The 23,972-nt window shown below is 35.1% G+C and overlaps 1 protein-coding gene across 1 annotated transcript; it reads left to right on the plus strand.

Annotated features, from left to right (window-relative positions):
• The first annotated feature begins 10,777 nt into the window (after positions 1 to 10,777).
• On the plus strand, positions 10,778 to 21,188 carry LOC124934006 (ubiquitin carboxyl-terminal hydrolase 8-like). Its single transcript, XM_047474461.1, has 13 exons — positions 10,778 to 11,019; positions 11,126 to 11,329; positions 12,317 to 12,449; positions 13,404 to 13,463; positions 13,553 to 13,645; positions 14,516 to 14,854; positions 14,973 to 15,113; positions 15,199 to 15,369; positions 15,731 to 15,982; positions 16,507 to 16,664; positions 18,910 to 19,452; positions 20,032 to 20,305; positions 20,831 to 21,188. The coding sequence occupies exons 1-13, from the start codon at positions 10,892 to 10,894 to the stop codon at positions 20,936 to 20,938; spliced, it is 2,604 nt and encodes an 867-aa protein (XP_047330417.1). The 5' UTR covers positions 10,778 to 10,891; the 3' UTR covers positions 20,939 to 21,188.
• Positions 21,189 to 23,972: the final 2,784 nt, after the last annotated feature.

Here is a 23,972-nt window from a genome sequence, read left to right on the forward strand (position 1 = left end):
TTTCCTGTGATCGAAAATTGACACGTTGAAGAATGTCCACCCTAGTCCATAAATATTTTTGGGGGCAAAACAGTTGTTAGAGTGACAGAGGTTCAAACAGTTTTCCTCCGATGCTTTGAGAAGGAGGATGCATGGAAGCTTGGGCTCATCAACCTTATTTACCAGTGTCTTTTTGGATCTGATAATAGGAGGAGGGTAAGTTTGAAAATCTTCAGCATGGTGGAGGACATGGAGATGTTCCTTCAATTTCCATGAGGAAAGGTGTCCTTCAATTCAACTCTAAAAGGTATTGATAAAGACATGAAACATCTTCGGCAGCTATATCTGGAGAAGAAGAAAACCTGCAAGGGGAACTGTGATGTCGCTTATACTATTAGTGGGTTCGCAATAGCCTTCCAAGTTTTGACATATTTGTTTATGAAGACATTTGTCCCCAAATTTGCGGATATGACCGAGGAACAACCTATATGCCCAAGGATATTACTCTTTACAACCTCTAGAAGCAACACCAACACTGTCCAAGAGGTATTCACTACCCTCCTAAAATGCAATGTGTTTAACAAGATTGATGAGTCTAAGGAGGAGAAGAGGAACTACTACGGGGAAGAATTTGAAGAAATGGGAGGCTACATTTATGATAAATTATTTGATGTGAATGGTAGGAAGAGAAAGAATGAAGATAGCAGTACTCCCAAATCGGCGCCCAAGAGGAGAAAACCACTTAAAATCACACTAGCCAAGAGGACCGAGAAGTCATTTAGTGATGAATCTAGCCAAGCACCTCTCGGTCTACTACTCATTAATCTAGCCATGTCCCTTCAGCAACGAGTCCTCAAAATAAAGAAGACAATTCTCCAACTAGCCAAGACAATCGGGTGACTCAAACCCAGCATGATGTCAAGTTTGATGAGCTGAGAAAGGATATGAAGGAGCTGACAAGGGATGTGAATGAGCTTAAAACTGAAATGAAGGTCATCAAAGAGAAACAATGTGCTATGTTCAATCACATAATTAAATTATTGGGTGAAATAAAACAACAAAAGAATGTTGATTCAGATTTAGTGGAGAAGGAGTTGGAGTTCAACAAAGATGTTGTTGCTGATGGGTTGGAGATGAACAAAGATGCTGATGATGATGTTGATGATGGGTTGGATAAGAAAAAAGATGTTGTTGTTGTTGATGTTGGGTTGGAGATGAAAAAAGATGTTGATGATGATGTTGATGATGGGTTGGATAAGAAAAAGATGTTGTTGCTGTTGATGTTGGGTTGGAGATGAACAAAGATGTTGATGAGAATGAAAACAAAGATGTTGATGATGTTGATGAGAATGAAAACAAAGATGTTGATGTTGTTGTTGAGAATGAAAACAAAGATGCTGATGTTGTTGATGGGTTGAATGAGAAAGAAGATATTGCTTCTGTTGATGTTGTTGATGGGTTGGATAAGAAAGAAGATATTGCTTCTGTTGATGTTGTTGTTGAGAATGAAAACAACAAAGTAGCTGATGATGATGTTGTTGAGAATGAAAACAACAAAGTAGCTAATGAGGCTGAGTTGGGAAAGAATGAGGTTGAGTTGAAGATGGACGACAATGAAGATTTAGCCACGGAGAAGAAGGAGTTCGCCACGAAAAAGAAGGAATTGGGCACGAAGAGGAAGGTGGAGTTGGCCAAGAAGAGGTTGGAGGAGTTGTCCAAGAAGAGGAAGGTGGAGTTGGAGAAAAAGAAGGATGATTATGTATTAAAAATGACTCTAACAAAATTTGAGGGACGGAAGTTTCGGAGAAAGAAGAAGTCCACAAAATTGGGGAACTACACAGACCCTAATGGAAAAACGTTTAAACTCAATGATCCAGTAACTGTCAATCCTCTTTTAGATTATGATATTGAACTGATGGATGAGTTGAAAAGGTGGATGAAGCTGGAGGATGAAGACAAGATAAATATGATTATTTTCTTTGTTGGTCGAGATTTATTTATCAGAATGTTGAGGCCTCAGAATTGGCTACATGATCCAGTAAGCTACATGATCCACCCTACACAGAATTGCATTTGCCGCCTGCGACTTTTTGTCTAACTCACTTCCTTTTTCTTTGTGAGTTTCGGGAATATCTCCATTCATAGGTCTGAGATCTACATCTATGAATTGAAAGGTCCGAATGATCAACTCTGCAATCAGTTGTTAGAATCAATAGGTCTTCAAATCCTTCATTTGAAAAAATGGAAACCCTTCTTATTGGATGATCATGATACCTCCCAAAAATCGAAATTCTTGATCAATGGAGGAACAATATCACCAGTTTTGTTCAATAAGATACCAAAGTCTGTCGTAGTCCAAAAATGCAATTATGTGCTTAATTTCTGTTCTGTGCTTAATTCAATTTATGTTCTGTGCTTAATTCATTTTCTTGATTCGCATGAGATAGATGCAGCATGTTACCTTCTTAGAAAAAGGGTTGTCAATTTCCCCAAGACTTATCATCCGATAAATTTCTCAATATGTGACTGTAATGTCGCTACGAGGTTGTCGTTACGTTATTCAAAGCTCTTCAAAAATCCAGAAAAATACAGCTTCGACAGTGATTTGATGGAATATTTCATGGGTGATGAAGAAAATTTCCTAACTTGTTGGAGCACTATAGATAATGTATATTTCCCCATGAATCTGAAGATGAAGCATTGGGTCCTGTGTGAGGTGCAACTATAAGATTAGTGCATCAATGTTTATGATTGCGAACAGGGATTTATCAAAAAGGATCATTATGACAAGTTCATGAAACCACTATATGAAATGATTCCATATTTATTTCTAAATGGAACGACCCATTTTGACAGGAACAGGTATCCTAACTTCAGTTTGGAAAGTATGTCATATGTTGTAATACCACACCCAAGAGTCCCCTAGTGCACCAAGAGTGGGGACTATGGTGTTTTTACAATCATGTATTTGGAGTACCTTATTGCCAAATTGGATATATCAGCTGTGATCACAGAAAACATGGATTTTTTGAGACAAAAATGGGCAGTAAGGTTATTCCACCATATAATAGACCCATAGAAAATGGACAATTTTGAATGTAAATGGACAGTTGTATTATTTTGCTAATGCTACAATGGTTGTATATTTTGAATGCAAATGGTTATATAATGTAGTATATATAATTTAGTCTATGTTTACTTTCGATTGAGTATATAATTTAGTATATATATATAATTTAGTATAATTAATAACAATTGCATCTGTTGTAGGAGATTGTTAAATACTGCATTCAAAAAACTACATTGTCGTCTACGAATATACATCTGTCGCAGGCGACAATGCATCTGTCGTAGACGATGATGCATCTATCGCAGGAAACAATGCATCTATCGCAGGCGAATAATACTTAATCGTTTGTGATAGATGCAATGTCGCCTGCGACAGATGCATCGTCGCATACGACAGATGCATTGTCGCCTGCAACAGATGCATTATCGCCTGCTATATCTTGTTGTCCTGCTATATCTCGTTGTCTTGCTGTTAATAAAATTGTTGACTGTGTAAATGACAACACACTTCAAATAACAACACTTAAAAGTATATCAATTTGATAAAAAAACAGCAGTTTGATCAACAAAAAGTTAGTACAACAGTGTTTGACAAAAACAGTAGTTTGTTAAAAAAAAGTTAGTACATCAGTTTGACCAAAAAACAACAGTTTGATCATGCCAAAGATTGGGCACTAGATTGTGAAGGTTGTGTACTAGTTTGTGTTGGTCTTGCAGTAGATGGTGCAGACATCACTGCTGAGCATGTTGTTCTATTATGACCTAAACCGCTACATGTGTTGGGAAAAACCCTGACAGAAATACAAAAGAAGAAAACAACCGAATGAATACACTAACAGGATTTGATAACGGAGTTCGGCCAAAATGTTGCCTACGTCTCCGAGCACTAAGGCTATTAATTAATAAGGAAGAAGAGATACAAATATTGGGTGCGATAAACCAAATAGAGGAGAGTTTCTTTTATACACTAAGAAACTTCCCCAACTCCCATCATCTTCCGATGTGGGATTTATTCTAATTGTGAATATAGTTTCTTTTATATACTAAGAAATTTCTTTCACTCCCATTATCTTCCGATGTGGGATTCTAATTGTGCCAAAAACAACAAATCTCCACCTTGGCACAATATCCAAATAATAATCTTCAATATTAAAAGTAGTTCTTCAATGCTTCCAATTGGCGCTCTTCAGCGCTGACTCAAACGCGGAAGATGTTTACCAAATCTAAACAATTAGATTTGGTTTTCCCCATGTCTTTCATCTCGATCTCTCTACCCAATTGAGCCTTCAATTTATCAACTTCATATTGACTCTTTGATGCTATCAACATATCATCAACGTACAAGAGTAGATAGATGTAAGACTCATCTTACAATTTGCACAAATACACACATGAATTGAATCTGCTTCTTGTGTACTTGTGCTCCATCATAAACTTGTCAAGTCGCTTGTACCATTGTCTCGACGATTGCTTCAACATGTACAATGATCTGTTCAACTTGCAAACCCAATTTTCTTTATCAGCAATTTTGAATTCATCTGGTTGATAAATGTAGATTTCCTCGTTCAAATTACCGTGTATGTCTGCGGTCTTCACATCTGGTTGAGCTAGCTCCAAATTCATCTGCGCTATCAAGACCAACAAAATTCCAATAGAAGAGTGTTTAACAATAGGAGAAATTACTTCATTATAATCACATCCTTCCTTCTGAGCGTAGTTTTTAGCTACCAATTTTTCCTTGTAGCGAACATCAATTTTTTTGGAAAATCCTTATTTCTTAGCAAAGATCCATTATCACCAATAGCCTTCTTCCCTTTTCATAGATGCGTCAACTTGCATGTCTCATTCTTCTGAATAGATTGCATCTCATCTTCCATAACACTCTCCTTTTTCCATTTTCAGTAATTCGACTGACATCTGAAAAAGTGGATAGAACATCATCTACGACTAGAAGTGCATAGGCCGCCATGTCAACAAACCGACCTGGTTTTTGAATAACTCGTCTTGGCTTATTCATAACAATTGATTCACGTTGTTCTGAAGGTTATTGGGTCGGAACCTCTTCTTCATTTAACTTTTCGTCTGTCGTCGGAGAGTCACTTATAGTTGGCTTATCTTTATCTGCTCAAACTCTACATGTTGCGGAGTACAATCAATCTTGTCTGGTGTTACCTTATTCAACACTGAATAATCATCAAAAGTAACATCTCTACTGATAATGGTTTTCTTTGCATCCAAACACCAGAAGCGATATTCTTTAACTCCAGTAGTAAATCCCATAAAAAGAGTATTCTTTTCTCGTGGATCCAAATTTGATTCAATTCCATGATAATATATAGTAGAACCAAAAATATGCAAAGAATCATAATCAGTTGCAGGTTTTCCAGACCATACGTCTAATGGAGTCTTGCCACCAAGTGCAGATGATGGTAGACGATTTACCAAATGTTGAACGTATGACACAGCCTTTGCCCCAAATTTTCTGTTTAACCCAGCATTAGACAACATACATCGAACTTTCTCCACCAATGTCCTGTTCATATGTTTCGATACTCCATTTTGATGTGGTGTTTTTCTGACTATGAAGTGTCGAGCTATGCCACACTCTTGGCATAACTTCTGGAATGGATCATTCTTGTATTCTCCACCGTTATCAGTCCAGAAAATTTTGATCTTTCTTTCTGTCTCGTCTTCAACTTGAGTTTTCCATTTAAGAAAAATCTCAAACACTTCACCTTTATTCTTCATAGTAAACACTCATACTCTTCTGGAAAATCATCAATAAAAGTAACAAAATAATGTCTACCTCCAAGAGAAGGAGTCTTGGCAAGTCCTCAGACATCTGAGTGCACATAATCCAAAATACCCTTGGTTTTATGGATAGTAGTGCCAAATTTTACTCTCCTTTGTTTTCCCAAAATACAATGTTCACAAAAAATTAACTTACAAACTTTTGTACCATTCAACAATCCTTGTTTGACAAGAGTTTTCATAGATTTCTCACCAACATGTCCCAATCGCATATGCCATAGTTTTGTTGCCTCTAATTCCTTACTGTTCCCGGAAGTTTATACAAATGTTGTCCCATTAACTGTACTACCTTGATAGTAATACAAATTATTACTCTTCGTAATAGCTTTCAACATCATTAGCGCTCTAGAGATTACCTTAAGAATTTCATTTTCCAATTTCACATTTAGGCCTTTTGACTCCAAGGCCCCCAAAGAAATGAGATTCTTTTTCATATTTGGTATGTACCGATCATCTCTGATAATTCTGGTGGATCCGTCATCATTTCTCAACTTGATTGAACCTATCCCTTTTATTTTACATGAACTAGCATCTCCCATGTAAACAACTCCACCATCCAGTTTCTTAAAGTCAAATAACCATTTTCGAACTAGTATCATATGATAAGTGAATGCTGAGTCCAATATCCACGCATCAGGATGTGATGTTGTGTGTGACATCGATAAAGAGTATTCTGAATCCGTATCACCTTTGTTTTCTGCAACATTCGCATCTTCAGAATCTTTCTCTTTTTCTTCTTTAACTTTGGGCAGTTAATCTTCCAATGTCCTTTCTCACGACAGAAAACACATTCATCTTTGGCAACTCTACTTTCAGATCTTCTTCCTTTCCCTTTTGATTTGCTTTGCTGACGGCCCATGACCATCAATGCTTCATCTGCTGTACCTGTTTTGCTTTTCCTTTTGTCCTGTTTTATCAATTCATGACTATATAAATCAGAACTTACAGCATCAAGAGAAACATTTCTTTTCCCATGATGTAACGTTGTTTCTAAGTGTTCAAATTCATCAGGAAGGGACGATAGCAACATCAAAGCAAGATCTTCATCCTCAAACTTAACATCAAGGTTTAACAGATCTGTTACTAATTTATTAAACTTAGTAATATGTTCATTCATAGTAGTACCTGGTTGGTAATCAAACCGGAACAACCGATTCTTCATAAGGAGCTTATTCTGACCACTCTTCATAGTATTTGTCCTCCAATGCTTGCCACAGTTTCTGTGCAGAAGTTTCATTTTTCACAGCATACTTCTGCTCTCTGGACATGTACGATCAAATTGTTCTGCACGCCAACCGATTCATGATACTCCATTCTTTTTCTTCTATACCATCTAGCTTTCCGATCTCAATAACAACATCTAAACTCTGCTGAAAAAGACAATCTAGAACCTCACCTTGCCACATGCCGAAATGCCAGTTCCATCAAAGATTTCCACCGCAAACTTCAAATTCGACATCGGTGTCCTCGTTCAGAATGAAGAAGGAGTTGATGCCCCTTTTGAAGACTACACCATGCCAAGGACGAACCTTCGGCTCTGATACCACTTGTTGGGAAAAAACCCTGATAGAAACACAAAAGAAAAAAACAACCGAAAGAACACACTAACAAAATTTGATAACGGAGTTCGGCCAAAATGTTGCCTACGTCTCCGAGCACTAAGACTATCAATTAATAAGGAAGAAGAGATACAAATATTGGGTGTGATAAACCAAAGAGGGGAGAGTTTCTTTTATACACTAAGAAACTTCCCCAACTCCCATCATCTTCCGATGTGTGATTTATTCTAATTGTGAATATAGTTTCTTTTATATACTAAGAAACTTCTTTCACTCCCATTATCTTCCGATGTGGGATTCTAATTGTGCCAAAAACAACAACATGAGCCGCACCGTCTCCGTTCCTTACGAGGCTCATCTTTTGATGATCTACGCTTTGTTGTTGGTTGTCCTTTCTTAATCTTCATAGGGGGTTTTAGGCAGACTCGTTTCTTGATATGTTCGGGAATGTCCCAAGTTTCATTATGATTAAAAACTGGATAACATGTCTCCGCATATGCCATGCACCACGATTCAGTTGAGTAAAACCTGAAAAATTATACATTGAACATAACATAAATTGAACATGCAATTGGTTAAATTTTCTAACCTTGCGCACAAATCATATAGAACCGATTTCCGGGAACGAGCAGCCGCCAGGGCATGTGTACAAGGAAGACCAAATACATCAAATACCCTACAAGTACAAGTCGGCCCTTGAAGTCAACTTGAAAATCAAATTCACCGTCATGCACATGGAACTGGAATCGATTAATTGGATAAATGCTGTAGAATCTAGCATTTTTGCCTTCCTCACGTAAGAACTTTTCATAATATGGAGATAAATGTTCGTTGTGGTTGGTTGATTTTTCTCTTCTATGATTAAACCAATCTTGTATTGTGAATCTTAAATAGTCAGTTAATGTTGTTATTAGATATTTCCTAGCTTTCCTGCTCTGACTATTAAAACTCTCCGCGTAAAACTCCAATTTGTTCCAAATATTCAGCAATCCTAGGGTCTTTAGTTCTGATCCTATCAAAATGATTCTGAAACGTGGATTCGATGTATGCGTGAGAAGCTAAATCAAACTCAACATGACAATTATCAGTTTTAAATTTGACCATAATATTCATTTTGATGTGGTATGTGGATGCACCGTGATGTGCTTCTGGAAAAATCGCGGACAAGGCGTTGGCAATACTTGGGTGTCTATCGGATACGAAGACGAGATCCAGGACTAATCCAATTGTCAACCTTAGTTGTTGCATGAAATATGTTCAAGAGTTATTATTCTCCGAATCAACGACACCAAAAACAACGGGATATAGTTGCTCATTCGCATCCAATGCTATCGCAACCAGTAGTTGACCTCCAACCTTGTGCTTAAGGAAGCTGACATCGACGCACAATACAAGACGACAATATCCTATGAAACCCCTAATTAAGACCCCTAGGGACATGAACATATATATGAAGTGGCCTTCCTCATCCGTCTGGATGTCAGTTATGGTACATGGGTTCTTCTTTTGCAACATGAACAGGTACGATGACAATTTACCATAGGAATCCTCCACAGTTCCTCGCACCGCCATTAAGGTCTTTTCCCTGGATCTCCAAGCCTTATTATATGTCAGAGTTAACTCATAGCTTGTATGCATGTCTTCCACTATTTTCTTATGCATGTGGTCATGATGATGGTCCATGTATTTACGTTTGGTACACTCCGCAATTACCCATGATGGTGCTTGTCTCACATTGTCTTGTCTAGTCAAAATTGAGCATGTGTGTTCTTTTACAAATTTTCTGATCTCAAACATCTCCAAGAATTTTCCTTTCTTAGCTCGCAATTTCCACATGCAGTTCTCAGCCATACATTTTACAAACCAAAGATTTTTTGTTGACTTCACCACTTTAAGGATAAAATGATTAGACATCGCATGTCTATGCAACCTCAATTGTATTTCTTTTTTGTTATAAAAAAACATACCCACTTCCAATCCATTTTCAATTAATGTAGTAGGTGTTTCGATCTTGAGTGGTTCATATGAGAAGTAGTGCTTGGTTCCCTCAGTATGGCTGAATGTTTTCCTAGCATGGGAAGTGCTTGGTTCCCGGGGTACTTCTTCTGCATGGTTTTGAGTTGGGAAGACATCTTGCTGCTCAAAAATATCTCGCTGCTCTATAACATTTCGCTGCTCAAAAACATCTTGCTGCTCAGATACATCTTGTTGTCTTTGGAAGACATCTTGCTGCTCACATACATCTCGTTGCCTTGGGAAGATATATTGCTGCTCAAATATGTCATTTTTTGGTCTTTCACTTTGTTGAGTTGAAGGTATTGACTTCTCTACTAAAGAGACACATAGTGGGGTGCGATGATTGTGTAGTGAAGATGAGAGTTCTTAAAAATAGAACGCCACATCGCTATCTCCAATGATTGTTGCAGGAGGAGAATTCATCACTAACATATTATACTTCACTTTGAACACTAAGTCATATCTTAATTTGTCCACACCAATATCATTATAGACAATTGCAACTAATTCGTCATATGTAGCATTTCGGGGTACATTCACACCACAACATGAACTTGAGACAAAAGAACTAACACCACCATCATCAGTTTTCCAGTCTCCGTCAAAGAGGAGAAAAACATTCACATAAATGTGATCTGCAATTGATAAAAATTCACAGAAGTCAGTGTTAATTGTGCAAAATGCATCTGTCGCAGGCGGAAAATGCAAGGCGGAAAATGTAAGGCGGAAAATGTAAGGCGGAAATGCATCTGTCGTAGGCGACGATGCATTTTCCGCATGCGACAGATGCATCGTCGCCTTCGTCAGATGTATATTCCACCGTAAAACCAATCAACCAAGCTCTAAAACCATTCAGTCACCACCTAACCTACACCATAGACTCTAAACGATGAAATCCTAAACATTCTTCCATTTCAGCATGAAACGACGGAAACGGAAACACGGAAAACTAACCTGAATGTTGAAGATATTCCGGCGTCGCCTTGGCTTTCCGGTTTCCTTGCTTTTGTTGGATCGTTCGCAGCGATGATGAAGGAACGTTGGTGGAGAAAAGGGAAAACTGAAACGAGGAGGTTAGGAGAGGGAGAGAAATGAGAGACAAGAAACTGAAAGTCCACTGACAATAGTTTTTGATTTTTTTAATTTGAAGATAAAAGAGTCTTTTTCAATAAGCAAAATGTTAAATTTAAAAAAATTATATGACTTAGGTTAAATTTAGAAATTTTTAACCGGTCATTATTAGGTCATTTTATCCAATTTCCCGTGGGATTTGTCGAAATAATATTTCCCTTTTAACTTTTTCTTTTTTTTTTTTTACCTCAAAATCTATCATCGTCACTGCAAGTCTGCAAGCTGAGTCCCATTGAAGCGCCTTCTGCTTCTACTTCATTTCCGTCTCTTCAATTCGCAGTCGTCTGTTTTTTCTTCTCTACTTTTTCATCCCTAGTTTCTTCTGCATGGAAGACACTCTTTTCATAAGCGATTATGATGTTAACGAACATGACCACGATTGGCAGCCTGTGGACCGGCGCCCATCTGAGCTCCACTCTTCTGCTGCTGAGCAGCTTTATTTCGTTCCCTACAGGTAAACGATTCTCACGAGCGTTAAATAATGCTTGGATATTCATATTGCGTGCTGAGGGGGGAGTACTGATTTTACTAGGGTTTTCTTCTTCAATTGGGAATTTTAGGTGGTGGAATGAGGCGCGGGAGTCTTTATTTTGTGAGGTGGAGGGAATTTTATATGCAGCCTTACCTTCTTGTAAGGAGAACAAAGAAATTGAAATTAGTATGAGGAGACAAGTGGGTACGAGGACTGCAGGCGCGGAAGAAGGTGTCTCGGACAATAGTTACGCTTTGCTTTCTGAATGGATGTTCTTGCGGGCGAATAAGTGGTTAGATGTTATTACAAGGCTTCACTTTATATTATTTGCAGTCGAACTTTATCATTCATCTTCAAGATATTCATGCTTTTGTTCAATCTTGAGAGTAAGCTATCCTTGTTAATGTATCTGGCAACATGAGATACTTGAGTGTGAATATATTTGCAATTTGTGCACCTTCAGCTCTCACTTATCCCTGGCAATTCTGGAATCTTGTAATTTTCTAGGTGATGTAGAAAATTGAACTGCCTATTTGTAGCGTGAGTTGCTGAAGTATGATAGATAGGTTTGATGAAACATAAGTAATATTAGAATTAATAAAGAGAAATATAGCAGATTTGAAATGATAAATGAGCTAATCATAACTTGCCCATCTGATTTCTTGTAGAATTTCACACTGAGCTGGGATTTAGACATGGTTTTATGTGACTACTTAATTTGAATTTGTGGAACAAAAATATTTGAAGGTGGTTCTAATTAACCTTTTGGCTTCATTTGTTACGAGACTGACCAGAATCTGAAATTTTAAATTAAATATCTTATATATGTCACCATCATCATCTATAGAAACTAAAATTTATATTGAAATAAGAACTCTCACACTTTAGCAACATTATCGTTTAGCTTCATCTGAACTCTACTCCATGCCAAACGGATCCAATTATCAATCATGTTATTTTTTTCAGTCACTTTCAATCTATTGAATTTCCAAATGATGACGAATAACTCATTGTCAAAAGTTACCATGGTGATATAAGTTTTCCTTATTACCTAATGGAATTGAAGTTCTTGGGAATTGGAACATGCGGTATCAAAAACATGTTTTGACAATAAGTGAGATTAATTCAAAATAGCAAATCACGCTAGAGAACATACAAAAAGGAGATGATGTCCGGAAAGGTTTTGATAGAGCGGATAATTTTAGTATTCTTTATGAGTTTTTCAAATTTGCAAATCCCTTATTATAATTTTATTTCTGCTTCTTGGATGTCCTTGTAGGCATAATGATGCGAAGAGTGTTGGAAGCTTTGGAGATTCCAAAGAGAAAATGCTGGATGATTTGTTCTCTTTAAAAATAAGGCTCTCTGTTTTGTGGGATACAAATTCCTTGCTTGTAAAGATTTGTCACAAGGTATAACAATGACATTTTTGGTTATTGTAATTGATTCACTAAACTATCTTATTGCAGGCACCTATGTTTTATTGCTTGTTAAATTAACTTTGAGCTTATAGATTTTATGAGTTACATATGCCAATCATTTATTTCAAACCAAATTGGTAGTAAACCCTCTTGTTATTTATATATTTTTCTCACTTTTTGAGCTTGAATAGCAAAAAATGTCAGGTTTGGTTTTTGGTGGAGAAGATCTGCATCAATGTGTATCTTATTAATACTTTCTTCCCTAAAGAGAGAATGAGAAGCATAGCTGCTGCATGTGAGATTAAACAACCAAACTAGTTTGAGGAGTTTCATATTTTAGAACTCAAACAGCTTCCAGAAAACCTTACATTCTGATGAAATGACAGTAATTTGGTCTCTATAGAGTTGCACTACTTATTTATTTACGGGTTATACTTATTAACATGTTGAACACTTCTAAATGTTCTGCTGCCCAAGAAACTATCAAGGCTAATGTATCTGTTGATGTTTAGAAATAGTATAGAGGAATACATCTCGAAATTGACTTTTGCTTTGAAGCTATTTGTTTGTTTCTTATGATACCCAATCAATAAAACAATGATACCGTCAATCATTTAATAAATTTCAAAACTTTTCTTGCTTCTCATAACTATTACATGAACTTTATATATATTTCTCAGTTCCTTAAACTTTATTTCTGTAAGTATTATCTTCTTACAACACGGATTGCTTACTGACCAAGAATTCTAGTGATCACATTATAATATGATGTACTTAATAAAACAGTGACAGTTTTTTGATTGCACACTCTAACCATTGACAGCTCTCTAATAGCTTATCTATTATCTTTGTCTTGCTTATGTCAATCTTGTATGAGACTATATTTTTGTCAATGGTCATGAGGAGATTTAACATGATTTTTTTCCTGCTCTTTGTATTTCTTAGGAAAATGAAGTTTCAACCTTTAATAAAGCCAGGAACATTTTTTGTGCCAGGAATAGCCAGGTAAATTTGAACTTTAATAATTATTGTGATATCTCAATAATTAGTCATATTTTATTTGAAATACTAATAGGATATTTGTTTGGTCGCAGTTATTCATTTGGGATTTCTCTGCGCGTACAACTCAGTTTTTCACAAATGGCACAGATAATTTCTCTGATTCTTATGTCTGGAAAGATGAAGAGGTAATCCTATTCCATGTTTTCACATTCTATATCCAACAAATTAATTGCATCTCCATACTGGCCACTGGGATTGGCTTTAGGTGTTTTTCCTGTTGTTAGGTAAGTAGAGGAATACATGGCTGCTTTGTTATTTGACCCCACAACAAGGAAATTTTGGATGTGTAACTTAATCCTGGATTTTTTTTATTTTAATAAAGAAGTGTTGGCTTCTTTATAGCTAATTACTTAAAAGTTGGTCTTAAAATTGAGCTGCAAGTTACACTAAGCTAGTAATCAAATTTTAGTAAAGACCAGGAGAGAGAAAGAGCACAGTTTGCTCTGTCCCGAAAGTTGAGCCAGAGCTAGGATTTCCTGTTTTGGCTTCTTTTAGTAGTGCGAGGTCCTTCTCCGATGGTGTCTGACCACACTGACTTCATTGCATCTCTGTTTCGTTGGAGCGCGATAGAGGCGTTGGTCTCCCTTTCCGAGATAGAGGTCGGGACCATTTGGAGAGGTTTGTCCTGTATGCCTATCTTATATTCTATTAATCAAAATGTGGATCTCCTACACCCAAAGTCAGACAACTTGGTACATTAAATGCCCTTAATCTCATACTTTATTAATATACCTCCTAACCGATTTCCACTAATGACAAAATAAAATAATTACATATTTGTCTTGTGTTCCAAAGAAACCAAACTAATATTGCATGTTTCTCATTTGTGAAATGCTGGCCAGAAATTTTATGAAAGATTTAAAGTGATTTGCATATGTTTCATTTATAGCTGTTATTTTATGACATTCTTGTGCATTGATCTCTTCTACCTATTGGTTTTCACTGTCCCTATAGTTAACACACTGCCCTTGTTTGGAACTTTTCATGTAATACAGCTTCATCTAGACCTGTTAGTTTATGGATATTCATATGTCACAAAACTGATTGAAGGAAGGAGTGAAGAGACAAGTGCAAAAGAGTCCATGATTGCGGATGCCCCACTTAATATGGACACTGCGTATTCTGTTAGCTCATATTGTGGAGTTAACTGTGGTGCCCCTTGCATCTTCAACTCAGAAGCTCACAATTTGGGGTTAGTTGGGTTGAATAATCTTGGTAATACTTGTTTTATGAACAGTGCTATCCAGTGCCTGGCACACACTCCTGAGCTTGTCGATTACTTCCTTGGTGACTTCAGAAAAGATATAAACACAACAAATCCATTGGGCATGAGTGTATGCACTTTCTGTATCAAAGTTTCTATTTATGAATACATGTTTAGAGAGTCTCCATTGTGTTCTTTTTGTCTAAGTTTTATCTCTCCATCTCTCACCCTGCTACATCTTTAACCAGGGTGAGCTTGCTTTTGCATTTGGGAATATGTTAAGGAAGCTTTGGTCTCCAGAAGCAGTGACAGTTGATCCAAAAACATTTAAATCTATACTAGGACAATTTGCACCACAATTCAATGGTTATAACCAACATGATTCACAAGTTAGTACTCCCTCTCTCCAGATTGTAGGTTGTCTGTTTACATATTCCAGGTATTAGATGCTTTAATGCAACTTTCTTAATGTAGGAGTTTCTTGCTTTTTTGTTGGATGGACTCCATGAAGATCTAAATCGCGTGAAGTGTAAGCCTTACATAGAAGTGAAGGATGAAGGCATCTGTACTGATGATGAAGTAGCAGACGAACATTGGCACAATCATTTAGCTCGCAATGATTCCATAATAGTTGCTGCCTGTCAAGTGAGCCTTAGATTTGGTTGTTGTGTTGCCTTCTCATAAATAAAAGTCCTGTTGGACAGTAAAGTTTCAACGAAGTATAACATAAAGAAGTGTGACTTGGCATAATCATTGTAGCAGGAAATATTATCTAAGAATGGAGGGTTGTCCTGCAAAATTGCCGTTGAACATATTAAGGGTTTCATATATAACATCAGTTACACTTGCTATTAAAATGCAGACTCATTGTTTTTAAGTATTAAAAACACATAATGGGATGTCCCTTCTTATCGATTTATTTCATGGTTTTGTGCTTCTATTGTTTTACATTGAACTCTTGCTGCTGCTTCTTTGATTGAATTGCTTTTAGTTCTTTATGATGTAGGGTCAATACCGATCAACATTGGTTTGTCCAGCTTGCAAAAAAAAGTCCATCACATTTGATCCCTTTATGTATCTTTCATTACCACTTCCTTCCACAACCACAAGAACAATGACCCTGACAGTTGTGAGTGAGGACCGTTTGCCATTTCCAGTCACTGTTGTAGTACCAAAATATGGAGTATTCAAGGATCTTATTCAAGTTGCTAAGGAAACTTGTCGATTGAGAGATGATGAAACACTATTATTTGCAGAGGTATGTTTTACAGTTGCAAGGTCTCGGGTAGTTCTGGTAATCATCTCATAATTAAGTGAACATAAATACATAATGTCTTATGGAATTCACATGCATCATTGTCTCTGTGTTAGTATAAGCATTAGTTTGTCACATTTACCCTTCGACATCATTATTGTACTTACTCCCTCCGTATACCATTTTGTGTTTGTAAATCCAGTCTAATACTAGGTAAAACACAATTAAATTTCTAACTGGAATTCTGTTGAGTATACTCATTATTTTTTATTGTGCCATGAGCCCATGTCACAATTCACGTCCTGCCATTGTACTAGTGGCTATTATGCTTTGAATAAAATAGGGTTTCCATAAAAGTTAACTTAAATTATTTCTATATTCTCTCCAAAACATTTATTTGTTGTTGAAATCCCAAAGTTATATGTTATAAATGCATGAAGGTGCAAACACTTTTGTTTATCTTGTGCACATTGTGTTTTTTGTGCTGCCTTGCAACCTTGAGTTTGACCTATTTGAATAATTTGCAGATATATAACAACAAAGTTCTTCAGTTTCTGGAAGACCCATTTCATTCATTAGAGCTCGTCAGAGATGAGGATCAGCTTGTTGCTTACATATTACCTAAGGATAACGATACATCCCCCTTGGTTGTATTTATGCATAAAAGGGTGAACACGTTACCATCGTGAGTGTCCATTTATGTTATTGCTCTGCTGCTTAGCTTAGCCCTGAAGGAATATCAATGTGTTTGGGTGACTTCTTTATGATATGTTGCTCAAGTCATTGCATGTCCAACAAAGAAGTCTCTTGAAAAGTTCTTTTATTTCAGTTTTTGTAACCTGTTTATCATCTAATCATAAATTTGGTGTTGGTAGTTTTGGGTAGGGTGACATACCTATTACCACAAAGGAACCTTTTCCACCCACATATCATATCAGTAGCATGCATTTGGTATAGTAATCAAATCAAGTGAACCTTCTCAATTAGTCAAACAACTAGTAATTAGGACTTTCTAACTATTGATTTCTATCAACTAGAAGCAGTCCCTTTTAGCTTGATTCTATTGTTGGCCATCCCTTAAACAAGAAGCTTTTAGATGAGTTGTATAACTTGAGCGATTAGTGTTAGTGACATTTTTAGGGGTGATATAGGGGAGTACCAGATGACTCTGGCCGAAAAAAATCTGTTATTGGTTTACTTCATTTACTTTAACAAATGAAATTGAAATGGATTTGATGAGAACTAACAACCAGAATACGCTTCTAGAGCTTTATATCTTGGGTTACTTACTTTGTGGTTGACATGCTGTAGAATTTGAAGAGAAATAGGATTTCAAATATTTTGAATGATCAATCTATTACAAAGTAGTCTTAGCAAAAAAAAGAACTATTACAAAGTAGACTTCAATTTTTAGGCTAAATTAGAAGACAACTACCTAGATAAACATAAGTGGACTTTTGTTGGGAACCATTTTCTTGGAAAGTCAAAGGATTCTTGGATGCTTCTATTTTTCAAGAGATTGCTCAACCAAGTATTGAATAGAAATAATTATATGTGGAATTCTCTATTTAAATAGTATTTAGATATGTAGAATTGTTATTGAATAACTTAAGATTCAAAAGTTTGTTTCTCATCTCTTTACTAGAACACACATCATTGGTATCAGAGTTGGTTTGCCACTCACAGGTGGAACTGGGTTGCGTGGGTGGTGATGCTAGAATTGCAATGTTTGCCTGGTGCTAAGAGGTTTAGCACACAACCAACCCATGTGGATGGAAGCGGTCAACAGCCGTTTGATTGCAAACCTTGAACAAGAAATGGAAATCGAATAAAGCAAGGCGGATAAGGTCTTCCATGGGAGGAGACGGGAATTCCTCTCTCACCATCTTTCGTTCAGAGATCTGAAGAAGGACGACCCTGTTACAATATTATTGTTTAGTTGGTAGGTTTAGAAGGCTCAAAGTAGTTAAGGGTAGTTATGTTAGTAGTTATAAGTGGTTATGTAGTCTTCCCTTTTTAAGCAGTATGTTGTAATTCTTTTAAATTCTTATTGAACAACTTATGGTTCAAGTGTTTGTTTTCTCATCTCTTTCTTAGAACACCATCACATTCCTTCAAGTCCTTAGATCCTACCAATACTGGAAATATATGTTGTTTATTCCTTCAAACTGTAAGCAATCTAAGAGCTAATTATCAGGTTCCTAGACTATAATTTGTTCAGGAACGCAAAGGCTACAGGGCATTCTGGCATGACAACTCAATCTGTTGGATCTCATAGGGTTGCATACTTTTATTTCTTTCCCTGTGAAAGGAAATAAGACGAGTCATAGCTGACGCAAATAGTGCCTGGACTTACATATGAAGTAATAATGTTGCTTGATTTTGATATCATATTAAATCAAGGCTTCACCCATCAGAGCTTAGCATAGTCATCTCAGCAACAATTTCCTTGTAACAGTAGAAGTATGATATATTAGTAATACATCATACTTAAACTGTTACATACCTCAGCATGTAACCAGCACAATATGTTAGCTGCAAGCACACTTTAGATACCTTTTTTGTTGCTTGTACATGTATGTGATTATACCTTCAGGCCGGCACTATGTTCTGTTCAACTTTGCATCCACTTCTATATTTGTGCTTCAATTTTTGTTTGATTCTTAGTTGGTAGCTTCTTGATCTGTAGTGAATAAGAATTTTACTTTGTTTGATCATGTGGTATCCATTAATGTTATCTCTTCCCTTTCTTTTATTTTTATTGCTGTTTGTATGGTAAGAAATTCGCTTCGCGAGAACTTTATTAGTGTTGTCTTCTTTTATGCCATTGAATCATGTTCTCAATGTTGCTGACTCATGGTGCTGATATTTATATTAGTTGAAGTTAGTATTGTTTTCCAATGAGCTTAATCTCTCATACTGTTTACCAGGTCCACTCTACCCTTGCAGGGGTTTGGCATCCCTCTTGTGGGAAGAGCTTCTGATCTTTCCAGGGGATCTGACATACATAAACTGTTTCTCAAATTGGTGAATCCCTTTCAAATGCCAATAGAAGACTTGTCTGATGTTGATGATGGTAATGAAGTCAATGCTAGTGGAGATGTTGAGATAGAAGATGTCATCACTCCCATAGAACCTGATAATGTCACTGAAGATAGTGAATGGATGAATGAGGAACATTCAGGGCATGATTTCCAATATTATTGGTCAGAAGAAAAGGGATTTGTAGCAAGAGGACCTGGAAAACTGATAAACAGGCAATTACCAATCTCAGATTTGCCCAAAACAATAAATGTGATAGTTTCTTGGCCAGATGCGATGACTGAACTGTATGACACCGTCATTCTTGACCATTTACCTCAAATCTGCAAACCTGGGATCCTGACACAACCACCGCCTCAGGAATCTATTACACTGTACGAATGTCTTGAAGCCTTTCTGATGGAGGAGCCTCTAGGTCTTGACGACATGTGGTTAGTGTACTTGTGGAAAATATCAACATATATATATATTATTTCCTAACTAGTATTTTTGTGTTTTCTTTATCAATGTTTCATAGTATTCTTGTCTGTGTTTTCTTAATTAGTCTTTCCTAATTAGTCCTTTGTGTCTATTTAGGCATAGTTTCATTGTGCAATACATCCAAGAAATACAACAAATCATTTTCACTAAATATCTATATGGTATTAGAAGTGTTTCTTTCTGTTCTTAGAAGTCCCACAACTTTAAGGGGTGTGTAAAAAATATTAACCATGATTAGTTAGACACTTAGACTATATTATTTCATAATTTTATTTTTATTTTTTGTGTTGACTTAATTATTACTATTTAAAGCAATGTTATTATGCTAATTTGTTTTATAACTACTGTATTGCATTGTTGCAATTAAATCAGTAACATAAATAATATCTTTCTATTATATTTATTCAACATCAGGGGAGAAGCATGAACTTTTGATACACTTAGTTATTTCGGTTGCTTACTCAACTTGCCTCCTCCTTTGCTTCTTCTGAAAATGTTGCTCATCTGCTAAATGTTCCATTCTGTTCCAGGTACTGCCCCAACTGTAAAAAACGTCAACAGGCTAACAAAAAATTGGACTTGTGGAGATTACCCACAATTTTAATTATCCATTTGAAGAGGTTTCATTTCACCCAGTATTTCAAGAATAAGTTAGAAACATTTGTGGACTTTCCCATTCATAATTTGGATCTCTCCCGCTTCACTGTTCATAAGAATGGAGATGGCTCCAATTGTTATGAGCTGTATGCAGTTAGCAATCACTATGGAAGCATGGGTGGTGGTCATTATACTGCATATGTTCAGGTAAGTACAGATATTTTTTTGTCGATCATGATTCAAATTATAGTGTAATTTTGTTGCTTAATACTAATTATTTTTTATCATGATCAAACTTATAGTCTAATTTTTTGCTTAATTTGGTACAGAGATATTATTCTAGATCATGATGAGAAAGATTTTAAATCATTTTGATTTTTGGTAAACACAACAAATATAAATTTCTCAGATCATGAAAATCATTGGTCAATACCGTCCATTCCCATTATTGTTCAAATAGCCTTGGACAATATAAATTATTAAAAGGATCCACATACTAAACTCAATAGTTCTCATATTTTAATTTGTTATTGAAGGTAGGCATGCATTTTGCTTCTGTAATATGATGTTAAGGGTTTCCCTGGAATCATAATAGGGCAAACTTCTTAATAATAGAAATCTTGTCTTGTTTCTGCATCCTCCCCCACGTAGTTCTTATTAACAGTGGTTAATTTTTCCATCATCATCAACCCATTATGTTGGGACATAACTGCTTTCATTTTCCTTTGGTAGCATGGGCGTGGTAGGTGGTATGACTTTGATGATAGATATGTGTCACCCATGACTGAGGATCAGACAAAGACGTCGTCTGCCTATGTTCTTTTCTACAGACGAGTATAGCTTTGACATGAATACACTGTAAAAAGGAGATATAAAAAAGCAGCAGGGCAAGTGTGCAATACCTTCTTCTACAGTTTCAAATGATAATTCAAAAAATCTTTCTAGCATCATTGTCTATGTAGACGGCAAAACACCATAGAGAAAACAAGGTGTTCTGTCTTAAATGTGATATTGGTTTTTTTTTTTTTAAAGACGGTTTGATTCGTCAAACTCATACTGAATGGAAAAAAAAACAAATTGTTTGAAGTGATCTCGAAGTTTTACCATGTTCAATTGCTGCTGCACCATTTTTCTTTTTGTAATAATTATTTTGCTTTAAAAACCCCCTAGAGCTACTAGAGACTTGTATATGCGGTTTACTATCACGTAGTCTGATATTTGACTCTCCATATTGACATCGAAGGTCACGGCAGTTGGTTATTGTGCTAGCCTTTGGTCTGAACACCCTGGTTAGAAAGAAAAAGAAAATTTGGCATAGTTTGGCTTGGGCTTCCAACCAGAAAGAAGACTGTATTTTTTGTAATTGATGTTAGTTGACTTATTTCCTTGGTCCCTGGTGTGAATCATACTAGAAAGTGATAGGGATTAGGGTCCCCACCTATCCTGGGTATTGTACTTACTAACAGTGCAATCTTAATGGGTAAAGATGTGTGATGGCCCACTTTTTTTCAGCTGATGAGCTTTTGGATGACCAGTTGTGGTTGATGATAGGACAAAAAGGGATTGGATTGGGTATGGGATCTGACTTATGTATGACTAGATATATGACTAAGTGTTATTAATAGGAAGTACTATGCTCAATTGTTTCAGTCTGGATGAATCTATTAACTTGTTACTGAACTGGGTTTTCTTTGTTTGATTTGGTAAGGGCTTGTTTGAGAAAGAGTTTTTTTGGTTTTACCTCGGTTTTCTCTTAAAAAAACTTGTTTGATAAGAAGTAGGAAAAAACTGGGTTTTTAAAATTTGAAGACTAATTTATCTTTTGAGTTTAGAGGATATATATGATTTAGGTGAGAGAAGGGTGACATAGAGATGATAAAATTAGAAGGTAATTTTGATATTTAAATAGATACAATTATTGATTAAATTGTTGATATAATATTTGAGTTTTGAGATAAAAACTAAGTTTTATCCCAATAATAAGCCTTAATTGTCCACATTATCACGTTATCGTAGCTTTGAGGTTTAAAGTTGGAATCTCGTTTAAAACACTTTGACTGGAATTAGGGTGGGATGATAGTCCTGCATTGTGTTAGCCTTTCTGAGGATTAAATTCAGGTTACAAATAATAATAATCTAACTCCTTGATTAATATTTTATCCTGAAACAAAATATTTAGCTATATTATATGATTATTATAGTGGTAAGAATTTATTGTGGTAGCCCATTTGGAAACACTTATTTTTGTGTAGCATTCACATACATATAAGTTTGAAGTGTTTATGCTTATGTATTCATATCTTAAGTTAAAATTTTGAGATAATTTTTAACTTTTTATAAAATTAGGTGCATTTAACGAGTTAAATTTAAAAAAACTAATAGATTCTTACTATTTAAAATTTACAATCTTAAAATTTTAGAAATTATTTTAATTTTACAATTTTTTAAAATAAAGTAAATTATTATTTATAAATTTTAAATAAGTTATTGTTTATTTAAATAAACTAAAATTTTTTAAAATAAATTTTTTATGACAATGATTTTGTTAAGCAATAATAATGTTTTTCATTTATATTAAATGATTATATGAATGTTAAATAATTTAACTAGTTATTAATTTTTAAATAACTATTTTTATATAAATTAATTTTATTTTAATTTTTAAGGAAGATTATTTGTTTAATAGTGTTTTATAAAAGTAAATTTGTTTTTAAATAAATTTATACAATTTTGCATATAATTTCAATTTTAAGAGTTAAATGAATAAAACAATATTTGTAAGAAAAATTATAACAGGGATGGTGTAATTTATGTATTATATTTTAAGTATAAATTTATATTATTATAAATTAAATTATAATTTACTAGGAAATTTTAAGTGACAGTTTTTCAATTAATACTAAACGTTACCTATCATTTTAATTTTTGTTTGTAATAACTTTTTAAATTTTGAAGAAGAAAAATTAAATTTTATTAACTACTATTTTATTTTTTGGTTAATTTCTTTAGTGACTGTTCTAATATGAGCTACTAAGGTTGTCTTATGAATTAATTATTTCATTTGAATATATTGATAATTAAAAACAGTTGTATGAAAGAAAATTATACGCCTGTCAGCCATGAAGTTTGTGGTCCAATTGATTTAAAAAAAAATGACATCTTATCCTTTGAATGCAAGAAAAAGACAAGATCACAAGACTAGAAAATGTTGCGTGATTACGTTAACTATCAACCAACAATATTCATTGCACTTTGTGGTGTTTATATTATTATAATTTATAATATCTACATCACAACAAGAACAAATAATATTCAAATGCCTCATTTATTCATACAATGTATGAATATTTAAGAATAAATTTCCAACTACAAGAAGTAAGAATTTAATACGCCAGCTTTCATCTTGATTTAGGACTACCTGACAAAATCAAACGAATACATACAAAGTCGATAAAATAATTTAAACTATGAGTTCCGTCCAGTTCTCCCTTTCAGTTTCCTTTTCTTTTCATTTTACAAATTTAAGAAAAAAAATATATTTAATTTTTTAGTGATTTAAGAACAATTTTAGTTTTTTTATAAAAAATTACTAAGAATTTTATTTAAACAAGATACATCATATAAAATTTGCATACTTGAAGTATATTTTTTTTAGAGTGACGATGAGGGAGCGACTGGGACAGCGACTCCCTCTTTGGCAGACAACGTTGAAAAAATAAGCCTTGTGAAAAAATAAAAAAATCAGCGCAAGCTCTTTTTCTCTTTTGATCAAATTATAGCCTTGACTATGATCAAATCATAGTCTTCTCTTCTCCGTGAAGAATAACTCACATCATCCATTGAGTTTTAGATTTTTCTCTCTATGAAACCCAAA

The sequence above is a fragment of the Impatiens glandulifera genome, chromosome 4, assembly GCF_907164915.1.
Source record: "Impatiens glandulifera chromosome 4, dImpGla2.1, whole genome shotgun sequence".
Lineage (NCBI taxonomy): Eukaryota > Viridiplantae > Streptophyta > Magnoliopsida > Ericales > Balsaminaceae > Impatiens > Impatiens glandulifera.